The following is a 12519-nucleotide window of genomic DNA, read 5'->3' as shown; positions in this document are numbered from 1 at the left end:
TGGAACTCCAGCTCCCTGGGAAGCCTCCAAGGAATGCGGATCCTTATTGGTACAGCTGGCTCCCAAAGGAAGGAGAGCTACCTCTGGCTAAGTCTGGAGCAATTCCCAAGGATTTCCAAAGGTGACGGTGGATGAAAAAAGAAAAGAAAAAGACAGGTGACAGTGGGAGACAGGAGAGATGGGAGACAGAGGCATTTTACAATTAATCAAAATACAGTTATTAAAGCACAAAATACTCTCACCCTTCCTTTCTCTATTTTTTCTTATAATTAAAATAATAATAACACACGTGCAGCGATATTGTAGGCATTAGGATTGAGATGCATAGACTTTGGCCACTGACCTGAATTCAACTGGCACATAGTAGCTACGCGACCTTGGGAAGTTACCCCTCTGATTCTAGTTTCTAAATCTTATACAAGGAGAACAATAATAATGGTACATACCTCAGAGAGTTTTTAAATGAAATGCTGTTTGTATGTGCTTTATACTCAATAGATCTTAGCTATTACTACTGTAAAAATTTGAGGAATGCCGGCAAGCACAAAGAAAATCGAAAGCACCTATAATCCCGCCATCCATGTTGATGCATATAATTCCAATGTTTTTGGATGTATCTTTAAAGAGTGAGTTTACATTGCTTTCTATTTCATAACCTGCCTTTACCATTTAACACCATACCCTAAGCATGTCCTATGTAATTCGGTATTCTTGTACAATATGATTTTAAAAGGCCACATCCTTTCCTTCGGGTTATTTTACCTCTTTATGACCCTTGCCCCCCTTCCTCCCTGCAGGCTCCACGCTTCTTGTATTTACATCTCATCTGACCCATCCGGATAATCACTGGCTGCTTTCCCTCTATCTCCCCATCCAGAACACCTGCTCCTTAGTAAGGGCCACACCGCTAGCACTCCTCTCCCCAGCGTCCAGAGTAGAGTATCCGGGGCTGCACAGCAAACCCCTGTGACTGATGGCAAACCACCCAGTTTAACAAGATTCCATGAAATGTTGGTGCAAAAGCTCTTAAAGAAGGCAGAAGGCGAGTCCTCTCCAAAAACCGTAAGGTTGATTTCTGGGGCATTAAATACACTATTAAAAATTCTCAGGTAGGGGAAGAGACTGAAGACTTTTATCTGAGCGCATTGTTTTTCTAAGCAACAGGGTCAAACAAGTTCAAAACTTTCTTTTTTAATGGAAGTCACAACACTTCCTTATCAATGACACGTTAAGACTACAGTAAAACTTCACTAATTCATAAAATGGGGAATAGTCAAACTCAATCAGCAGAGGAAAAGGAATTACATCCTTTTTAAAGTACAGGAGTTTATTTCCAACGAAATTCTTTTTTTTTTTTAATCTCTATTTCCAAATAGCTCAACACCTTGACCTGTTCTGACAGACTGCTCAGGACCTGATCTAGTACAACCGCACCTACTGTTGGTATAGAAACGGGAATGGCTGAAGTTCTTCAAAAGTGCTTCTCCCTAAAAACAGTAAAAAGATCAGCACCTGGGGCTAGGCCCGCTGGCTGCCCGGGAAGGCTCTCCCTTCCCGGGTCGGGCGGCAGGGACCCCAGCGGCGGCGGCCCCCTGCTGCCCCGGCCCAGCTCGAGGGCAGAGGCTGGTCCGCGTCTCCACCCGGGTCAACCCCCTCCCCCCGCCAAACACAATCCAGATTCCAGACTCGATCTGTCCAGACCCATCCGAGAATTAACAAGCTCCTTCTAAGCACCCAGAGAGCCGGGCCTGTCATGGAAACACTGATTCAGCCGTAATGAGAACCGACATAAAACCGCACAAATGAACTACACATTCTTCCACCCAGCCGGAGTCAAGTCGAAACAACGGCCTCGGGAGCAGAAGGGAGGCTGCTTTTCTTTGTGGTCCTGCTCATGTCAGCCCGTCCACCGCCCCGTCCTCACAACTCCCGTTTGTGAGCCGGGGGGGGGGGGCGAGGGAGCAGGACGGGAGGGGGCGGCGGGCATGTGCCAGGGTGAGGAACGCCGGCGGGCACCGCGGCCGGCGTCGGGCAGATTAACCCTCCAGCCGGGGGCCGGAACGGTCGGTTGGGGTAGCCCGCGACCACGCGGCAGGGAACTCCCATCGCCCACGAAACGGTGACGTGTGGAATGAAGGCTTCACTTTCCAAAGAACGCCTCTGCGCAGCAAGCATTCTTTTCATCTTTCTTCTTTTTCTTTATTTTTTTTCGGAATCAGAAAGGCTAGTTACATGAGCTATCGTTATTGAAAACAGGAAGAGTTGGAGAGGCTTTTAAAAAGATGCCAACCCATAGAAAGAGCGAAACCCAAGAAGGAATACACAGTATTTAACTTCCCCTCGGCCGCGCCAGGTAAGGTCTGTGGGCGCCGGGAGCCGGCCCCAACCCCAGCGCCGTCGTTCCCGCGGGAAGGTCCGCGCAGGCGGGGGCGCCGCGGTCACCGCCTCCCGGGGCTGCAGAGGAACCGGCGGCAGACCCGGGGACAGCAGCCGCCGCGGAAGGAGAGTGCGGGAGCGGCGGAGCGGACGCGCCCGAGCCCCGCGGGCGGAGGAAGGGCCGAGGCGGGCGCGTCGGGACCTGGGGGCTGGCGGGCCCGCCCCGCCCTCGGCCGAGTCTGGAGTCTGGTCTTCGCTCACCGAGCTTTCTTTCCCGTTGGGGCCGGCCCCAGGTCCCAGCAGCCGGAGCTGGGGTGCGGAGGGAAGCCCCGTCGGGGCCACGGCGGCCCGGGCAGCTCGGGGGGCGAGCGCGGAGGCGCAGACGGAGCGCAGCGCGCCCGCGGGCCGGGGATGCCCGCGTCCCGGCGCCCGCGCTCCCGCCCAACTTCCCCACCCCAGGCGGGGGCCCCCCGCGCCTCCCCGTCGGGCGTCTGTCCCGTCCCCTGGGGCTGGTCACTCACGGGCAGCGCGCTGGGGCTCCGACTCGGGCCGCCGCCATCCACACCGGGAGGAGGAGTGGGAGGAAGAGGGAGGGAGGCGGGGAAGGGGGCGGAGGGGAGGAGGCGAGGGGGAGGGGAGGCGAGGGACGGGGGGGGGGAGGGGAGGGGGAGAGGAGGGGAGAGGAGGGGAGGAGGCGAGGGACAGGGGGGAGAGGGGAGGGGGAGAGGAGGGGAGAGGGAGGGGAGGCGAGGGACAGGGGGGAGAGGGGAGGGGGAGAGGAGGGGAGAGGGAGGGGAGGCGAGGGACAGGGGGGAGAGGGGAGGGGGAGAGGAGGGGAGAGGGAGGGGAGGCGAGGAACAGGGGGGAGAGGGGAGGGGGAGAGGAGGGGAGAGGGAGGGGAAGCGAGGGGGAGGGGAGGCGAGGGACGGGGGGAGGGGAGGGGAGAAGAGGGGAGAGGGAGGGGGAGGGGAGGCGAGGGGGGAGGGGGGCCGTGGCCAACCCGAGGGGAGAGGAGGGGTGGGGCAACCACTCCTCAAAAACACTCCAGTCCCTCCCCACTCCCCATCCTGGTCTGTCCCCTGCCGGATTACCCCCTTCCCTCTGTACTGCCTTCCTGCCCCCGAAGTTTACCGATGTCTGCTTCTCCCTTTTCCATCCCACGCGTCTCCAGTCCCCAGTGGGGAGAGAGTGCTCCCTCCAGCAGGAGGGAGGGGAGGGGAGAACTGTAAGTTCCCTTCAGCAGCCCCTTTGAAGCGGGCGGCTGGGACCCTTGGGGCCTGAAGCCAACCTGCACTCCCGTGAAGGGCCCTTAGGGTCATCTGAGAGTGAGATCATGGGGCGAGGGTGGGGGCTTTGTGGTTGTGCTTTCCACTTTGCTTCATTGAGATTTTTTTGTCTGGTTGGGTGTCGTTTTTTTCTTGTTTGTTTGTTGTTTTCTTGTGATTAGAACTAAGGAATTGTTTTTGAAGCTTCTGAGTGCTTCTTTTTCCTTCAGAAGTAGGACCAGCCCTGGTCTAGAGTAAGATGAACCACAAAGATGAAACCTCACCTTCTGGGGTGAGTCAGTCCTCTGCAGGACATGGGACGTCCTGGTGAAGAACCCCGCCGTGTGGACAGGGCAGGAGGTGAATGTTCGCAGATGCCTCCTGTGTGCTCCCTGCAGAGTGCGGAAGAGGAAAAGGGGAGCTGCCCTCGGAGGAGAGGGGAGAGGGTGGCTTTTGGTCCTTACTCCATCACCTGCTAGCAGGTGATTCTGGGCAGGTCACTTGGCATCTCGGCCTCTTTTAAAAGTGGGGCTGCCTCACTGGTAGCAAATCAGAATGAAGAGATCTGCCTGTGCCTTTTACCCTGTGCCCAACCTCAGGATGGGAAGCTTGAATTGGGTTTAAACAGACTTGGGGGAGAAGGGAGGGTTAGGGTTAGGGGCCATGGGGTGCTTTGGAGGCTGGCAAGACTGGAAGCCTTAGGGGGAGGTGGGAAGTGTTTGGATGGGAATGTGTAACTGGACAGGAAGCAGAAAAAAAAGAAATCCATGAAAGTTTTTAAGCAAAGGGATATTTTGACCCAAGTGGTGTGTTCTTCACTTTGTATTCCCAGAGCTTGGCATACGGTAGGCACCAAGATCCTTGTGGCCTCAAAATGGTGATGGAGGAGTGTTGGTGTAACATCTGAAGATGGACTATCTGGGAAGAGAGGGCTTAGGCCCAAGAAGGGGTTAGGAGGCCCTAGAAAACATCTCAAGTTGTGCTCTGCCTGGACGGTAGAAATGAAATGAGGGAATTCTGAATGACAGTATGGTTCTTTTAAATGCTCTTTCAGGTCTAGTCTCGTATTTCACTTTGGAGTTCTGTGGTGAAATGAAGATATTCAACCTCCAGCCAGAGTGAAGAACCTGCACAGAAGGCTATGAGGAAAGCAGCATTCTGAGAAGGCACGGAAGTGCCTGAAGTCACACAGCCAGGATCTACTTAGGATACTTTTAGTTTCAGATAAAATTTCTAATTGTGTTTATCCTTAAGACACCCTAAACAAAGAGTAGAAGGCACCGGACCGCCTCCCTTCCTCATTTCCTCCAGCTACCTTCCTGGTGATGGTCATGGAGACTAGAGAACGGAAAGTCAACTGGCAGATGACTTTTCAGAGACTTCTATGGAAAAAAACAGGTACTGGGCCGAGTCAGGCTTCCTGTGAGGAGCTGAGAGAGGTGCAGGGCAAGAAGGACAAAGGAAGAGGAGGGTAGAAGAAAGGGGAAAAAACAGGTGCCTTGAGCCCACACTGTCCGGCTAAAGCTCCAAATTGAACCTCCTATGTCCTCTGTCCAGCCAGTGGGCCTCCTAGGGAGGCCAGCCCATCTCAGGAAATGCCACAGGTAACTGGAGAAAGGACTGACTCATGGGAAACAATACACTTGACAGATAGCAATCATCATTGTATTTAAATAGAGTTCTGAGTGTACCTTTTTAAATCTATTATCTTTGAAAAAGCAGTATGGCCTTGATTAGTAGGTAGCCCACCTAATGAATGAAATCTCTTTTGGAAACTTCGACACTTCTGCAAAACAAATAGGCCCATAATTTCCTAAAGACCAAATAATTGGTTGAAAACCATTTATCTTTTGCAAGGGGCAGCACCCCACCACCACCCCCTTCTGTGTGACGCAGCATTACCCCCAAGGTTGCCACTTTCATGAATGCGATTTATTTCTTGTAACTCCATCACATATTTCCAAAGGACCCTTTCTTGGCAGTCTCTTTGTGTCCAAATCTGCTGGTAAACAGCTCAGCCTGGCATCAATTAGCTAAGCCACCGAAGCCGGTCATCCCCAGCTGTGACCTCATTTCACCCATTCCTGCTCTTTTCCTTGCTCACACTATGCAGACCTTCAGGTGATATCACTCTCCTTTTTCTTAACAGGTCCCTTTCCTGGCAGCCTTTTCATGGAAACCATTTAGGACTTCCACAGTTTAACAAGGGGTTCCCAAAGTCTCTGCTGATACACTCCAGTAGATTAACATGAAACGCCTCAAAACGCGCACCAGCTGAAGCTGTTGGGATCGATTATTATAACTTCAAACCAATTTGCAGAAATGCCTGATGTGAAAGGGGGATGTGGTTGGGACAAGTGAGGATTTCAGAGTTAGGACAAGCTTAGCCCTAAAAGCTTAAGAACATTCCTCTCTAAAAACTTTACATCAATTAAGTCTCTATTTATGTTGCAACATTAAGTCAAGATGGAGTGAAGGCTTTCGAAGAGCCATATTCAAAAAAAGATTACAGGGTACGTACAGATGGGTTTCAACAAAAGTGAAAATTAAACAGGAAACAAAATCACCATTTTAGGTGCATGATACGCTCCGGCCTGATGTCTGAAGGCCAGAACGTATCATGTTTGCAAACCACCTTTTCCATGAGGAAACCTGAATACGCTTTGGGTGGAAATTTCCAGATGTAAATAGAAGGCCTGCATCGTCACTGAGAATGCCAGCTGAAACCAATGATATTTAGGGGGATGATCACTTAATTCTGAATGGCCCACGATTGGCTATCCTTTGTCCTGGAAATGGGACACTCAGGTGTGGCTTGAGCTACACTGACCATTGCTATTGGCCAGTCCCTTGGCCTGCCCCCTAACATGTACCCAATTACTATTCAGCGAACACCTCCTATGTACAAGGCATTCTGCGCGACTGGGGGGGGTAAGTATACGGCATGGTTCCTGCCTCGCACATCTGTGGTTGCTTAAGGAGATGGCATACCTGAAAAGGACTACACGAGATATGTTGACAGTTTAACACAACAGAAGTGTCCTGAAGATATACAGGAAAGCTTAAGAGAGGGAGAATATTCTTTAGCATCTGAGCAAGATGTGACTGGCATTTTGTTCTTTGCTAGTTAACTGAACTGTGTTGATTCTATTCTTGGACCTACGTGGTGTCACCACTTGGCTATTCCACTGGTTTTTAAGGAGCAGTGGGGTTGAGTTCAGAGATCATTAAAGCTCCTGGAAAAACAAAGGTTCTAAGTGGGGGAGGTGCCTTTGACGGCCCTATACCTGCAAAGCGGACAATAGCCTCCATCGTGTTTTCACCTAGAAGTCAATTCTTCTAATCCTCTCCTTATGAAAACAGTTATTTGAATGCTCTATAACCTTTCCTTTCTAAGATTTCGAAGAGCTATAATGGGTTTTCCTGCTCTAATGCTTTGACTGCCAGTTAATTTCCTAATTTGGAGCTAATTACTAAACTGCTTAAAAATTTAAAGCATGGGCAACCACTTACTGACAAGCTTTCCATTTATCACCATGGCGTCTGAGGACATGGCCCTTAGCCAAGTACAGAAGCTTCCTCTTCTATCACAGAACAAACTAGCCTTTGTCAGTGCGGCTCTGCCAGATGTTTTCTCAGCCATCATCTTCATATGTTAAAGTTACAGAGTCCGAAGCCTTTCAAGAGCTGGGAGCAACTTCCAGGGTTAATGCTTCAAAAAACAAAACTATAAACTGCACATTTTTCTCTCTGGGGGTTTTTGCTCTAAAGAAGGCTTTAATTCATCATCATTTGGAAAGAGCCTTTTGTTTCAACTTTTTTTGGTCACTGTCTTAGCTAATTGGTTCCTCGTTTTACTTTTCTCTCACATTTTTGTTTGGAAATAGTGAAGCTGAGTTTTTGTTTTATTTTCATGGATAATGAACTGGAAAAGTGGTCATGTTGTTTAAAAGTATGTTAGCTCAACTGATAGAGTTTCTTACCAAAAGCAATGGAAAATCCAATTTTATCAGCTTTGAAAAGTGAGCAGTATTGCTTGTAACAACGTAATGTCGGGGGTAGGGGGTGTTTAAAATGCTATCACAAGACACATGCTGTTAATCAGAGCGGTTCAAGCTGTGCCTGCAGGGTCTTTTCCCTTCACCCGGTCCTGCTATATAACAATGTAAACAGTGCCCCCTGGAGCTGTGCAGCCAGCTAACCTATACCCCTGCCTTATTACAGAACCTTTTTTCCCCCCCTCATCTGGAATTTTTTATAATCCCAATTTTGATTAAAAACAAATATTGTATATATGCATGAAAAAAAAAAGGACTAAATTACAAGGTTAATAATTGAATCGCTACAAAGAGAGGTGTGTGCTCGTGAAACTTTTCCTATTTTCCAGTCAACGAAGAACCTGTAGTATATAAAAAAGAAAAAGTAGGAAATGTCATTTCCATGAGTTCCAAAAATTCCATCTTTTCCAGGAAGCAGTGCATGTTACTTAGAAGTCTTTTTTTTTTGCTTTCACATCTATGTGGTCTTCAGCCAACTGAGTCCCTACTCTGAGAATGACTGAGAATGACTTGATTTCCTTTCCATGCTGCAGAGGACTTGACAAAAATAGATACGTCTTTGAGAGACAGGCTGCAGTGGCACGCAGAGGGAAGGGCAGTCACAGAAAGGGCTCGTGGAGTGCAAGAGGGTCATGCTAAGAGTGGGAAGGCCCGGCTGGGCGTGGCTCAGCGGTTGAGCGTTGACCTGGGATCCAGGCGATCGGGGCTCGATTCCCGGTCAGGGCACAGGCCCGGGTTGCGGCCTCCATCCCCAGTGGGGGGCATGCAGGAGGCAGCTGATCAATGACTCTCTCATCATTGATGTTTCTATCTCTCTCTCTCCCTCTCCTTTCCTCTCTGAAATCAATAAAGATATATTGAAAAAAAAAAAAAAAAGAGTGGGAAGCATTGATGCCCAGGGTGATGAGGAAAGGCGACCCCAGGACAGCAGCAGGACTGATGGCCGAGAGAACAACAGGCCCAGCCTGGAGAAGGTCAAAGGGCTCAAGGAGAGACTTCTTGAAGATGGGGTTGGCTGAAAACCCAATTGAATCTGACCACACTGAGAGGAGAGTTATACACCTGGGAGAGATTTAGGAATAAAGTAACATAGAAAACAAAGTAAGTAAATTTTTTTTAAAAGACAATGATTAACTCCAGGGAAAACAAAGAGTTGTAAAGGAAAAGTCATCATAATACATTATATGACTCAGCTACGAACAGCACTTGAATAAAGTATATACTGAATACTGACCTAATCAAAAGTTGATGTAACTAGTTTGAAGATAGGGAAAGAGAAAGCATGTATGTGTATATGAGTGGTGGGGAGGGGGAGGCAGTTGAAACACAGGCAAATCCTCATCTTCCAAGTGTGAAGTCAATTAATTGATAATGCCCAACAGGAAAACACAAGTAACATGCTATTTGGAACTAGGGAATCAGACACCAAAACAGTGAGTGAAGTGGTTTTCTCTGGCGAGCATGAAATGGGGGGGGGGGGGGGGGGCGGCTGTTATTATTCCTTTGTTTTGCCTTTTTTCTTTGTAATAAGTACTTTAGAACAGCTTGACTAAAACTAAGTTTATAACTTTGGTGAAAATACAGAAATTTAATTTTAAGAAATTATAGCCCTATGTGTTATCTCTCACTTGCTGGTCTGAGACAGTCCCAGGGCAGGATAGACAACATATGACTGTTTGTAATTATGCATTTACACGATCACTTCGCCGTCTCACTAGCAGGCTGTAAGCTCTCAAAGGCAGCCAGCATGTCTGTTTTGCTTATCACAGTCTCCTTAAGACTGAGCACATAGCAGGCACTCAACACATACTTGTTGAATGCATGATGAAATGGATAAGGCAGGTTTAGAAGTCACCACTCACCATTTTTATAAAGATATGCATAACTGTAGTATTTACAGGCAAAATGGGCTAATATCTGGGCACTGCCTTAAGATACTCCAGGAAAAAGGAAGTGTGTAAACAAGATAAAAAAAAAGATTGACGAATGTTCTTAACAAGTGATGGGGAGATAAGGGCTTGCATTCATTTCTCTACTTTTGTGTATGGTAGAAAATTCCTTTTTTTTTTTTTTTAATTTATTTTTGTTTAAAATATTACAGATGTCCTTTTTTAGAAAATTCCTTTTAAAAAAGAGAAATAATAAAATTTGTACAGAAGGAAGGCTAGAAGGAAGGGGCAGCATTGTCGCATAAATATATTAAATTCAGAGTTCAGTAGTTAGGAATGTTTGTATAACAAGGAATATGTAAATAATGAAGCATCAAGGAAGGAAAAAAAAGCATGTCAAAGGCAAACACTGTGCCAGGCGATTAGTCCAAGAAGCTAACTAAAAGTTGACTGAAAGAAGGGGTGAAGGGTACTTACTGAAGACATGGAAAGGGACAGTTGAGTGAAGTACTAGAGTTACTGAGAAATTACATATTTTATCCTACAAAAATATAGCACCTGAGGAACCGAAGTGAATGCCCCAACCGAAAGGCTCATAGTACAGTATAAATAATCCAGGCTCTGGAATCAGACTAGCCTGGTTGAATCCTGGCTCAACATTTACTAGCTGTGTGACCGTGGACAAGTTGCTTAGCCTCTCTAAGCCTTAGTTTTCTGTCTGTAAAATGGGGACAGTAACAGCACGAGTGAGAAACAGTTATTGGAAGTTTAAATGAAATAATACATGTCAAGTCTTACCCATGCCTGACTTACGGTAAATGGCTAATAAATGGTGGTGGTTGTATGCCTTGGGAAGGGATTCTGCCAAGAGAGCAAAGTTAAGTTAAAAGGGGACAATTTTGCCAGGAAACCAAATGCACTCTTTACAGTTCCGCCCTCTCAGCCCGAGGAAACCCTAGGATGCACCGACCCTCATATAATGGACAACCAGTCCACAAGTCCTGCCTGCAGGTCTATGGGACCAGACACATGGGGATAATAGCGTGGCTGGTCTGGGAGCTCCGGCAGCTCACAGCTGGCAGGAGACACAAACCTCAGTCACCAAAGCAAAGAGGGAAACAATCCCAAGATTCATTGTCTCTGACAGAAAAACAGGCTTTTCCTGACCTAGAGGTCTAAGGGTTTTCATAAAGGCAGAGGGAAAGTACAGTGGATGCAGGGAAAGAATGAAAAGAAAGGGAGAGAGCCTGACCAGAGCAGCTTGGTCGGTGGAGTGTCCTCCTGGGCGCCTAAAGGTTGCCAGTTCGATTCCATCAGGGCACATGCCAGGGTTACGGGCTCAATACCCAGGCCGGGACTGTATGGAAGGCCATCGATCAATGTTTCTTTCTCACATCGATGTTTCTCTCTCTGCCCCCCTCTCTCTAAGCATGTCCTAGGGTGAGCATTCAAACAAACAAAATAGTGAGAGACGGCTGGCTGCACATGTCTCACACGCACACGCCCCTGCTAGCTAGACGGTGCCCAGCAGGCAGTGAGGAGCCATGTGAAGGCTTTTCATCAGGTTCTGCAGAGATTATGCTTTAGAAAGATGCTCTGATAAAAGGGTCTGGAGTACAAGAAAGAGTAGTCCAGATATTAGGTAGCCAGGGCTCGAGTTAAGGTATCAAGGGAGGAGCAGTTAGAGTTAAGAGATACTGCAAAGGCAGGAAGACTCAATGTGATAACCAGTAAGATGTGTGGAGGAATCAAAGGTGGTTCCCAGGTATTTGGCTTAAGTTACAACTAGATAGCTAGTTGCTTCTCCCTCAGTCTTCTCTCTCAGGCAAGTTTGTTCAGGCCAAAATCCTTGGCTTCATGTCTGACTCCTCTCTCTCGCACACACTCCACATCCCGCCCAATCAACACTCATTCAACAAATATTCACTGAATGCCAGGCAATGTTCTAGGTACAGGGAATACAGCAGTGAAAAACCCAACCAGAACTTCTGCCTTCACAGAGCTCTATCTTCTAGAGGTGGAAACAGGCAATAAAGATAAGCAGGCAAAACATACTGTCTGCTAGATTACGATAAGCATTGAGAAGTAAAATATAGCAGAGGAGAATAGAAATACAGAGGGGAGAAGTTGCAATTATAGATAAACCTGTCAGCAAATCCTATCAACCCTTTCTTCAAATAAATCCAGAAACAGACTTCACACAACTTCCACTGCCACCAGCATGGTCTAGTCTACCATCCTCTCTCAAGAGCCTCCTATTCTTGTGACAGCCTCCAACTGGACCCTGCTTCCACCATTGCTCCCCTATAATCTGTCATAGGAGCTAACAATTCCATTAAAATGTAAGTGAGATGACATCCCTCCTTTGTCCCAAACCCTCCAAAGAAGGAACAGGAATAGACTAAAAAAATGCCAAGAAGATTATCAGGAAACACTGAAGGCCTGGCAGGGGCTGAAACCCTAAGTTATGATGGAGCTAATCAGCGAGGTGACTTGATGTTTCCCTCACAGTGTTTTGAAAGCCTAGGCACAGCTAAGGAGAAAACAGCTGTTCCAGTTGATAGAGAACTGGAAATGGGCAGGTCACAGAACACAAAAAGGGCAAAGGGGCTATGAACTCGAAAGGTGAGAACGAATGGGACTGAGCTGACTCATCAAAGATCCCAAGGCAGGATCCAAACACTTCATTACTGTGAAGACTGGGCACAACAACTTGCCTCTCTATGACAGGCAGCGAGGATTTGGGGCAGAGCCCAAGGGGCTGGCTTACCTGCTGCACACAGAGATAAGCTGGTGGTGAGCTCTCAGGTGAACCATAATAAAGCATTTTGGAGGGTGATTAGCAACAGCCTACAGAAGAGGCTCAAGGGAGATGGAGCTGCAGACAGGGAGGTGTGAGGCAGAGAGGAAGGGATTTCCAGAATATCTCAG

The 12519-nt window shown here is 48.0% G+C and overlaps 1 protein-coding gene across 2 annotated transcripts in view; it reads right to left on the bottom strand.

Annotated features, from left to right (window-relative positions):
* LOC308566027 (stonin-1) overlaps nt 1-2971 on the bottom strand; it is a gene marked incomplete at its 3' end in the record, with an annotated part of 84441 nt that extends 81470 nt beyond the window's left edge. The window contains exon 1 of one of the 2 annotated variants that reach the window (XM_081155900.1): nt 2898-2971. In XM_081155900.1, coding sequence (XP_081012026.1) covers nt 2898-2935 — 38 coding nt within the window. In that variant the 5' untranslated portion in view covers nt 2936-2971. Of the gene's footprint in view, nt 1-1390; nt 1410-2897 lie in introns of those variants that run through there. The other variant, XM_081155902.1, reaches the window with a different exon arrangement.
* Nucleotides 2972-12519: the final 9548 nt, after the last annotated feature.

This window comes from Miniopterus schreibersii (genome assembly GCF_964146895.1).
Source record: "Miniopterus schreibersii genome assembly, chromosome: 13".
NCBI lineage: Eukaryota > Metazoa > Chordata > Mammalia > Chiroptera > Miniopteridae > Miniopterus > Miniopterus schreibersii.
This window is presented reverse-complemented; position numbering and strand designations above follow the sequence as displayed.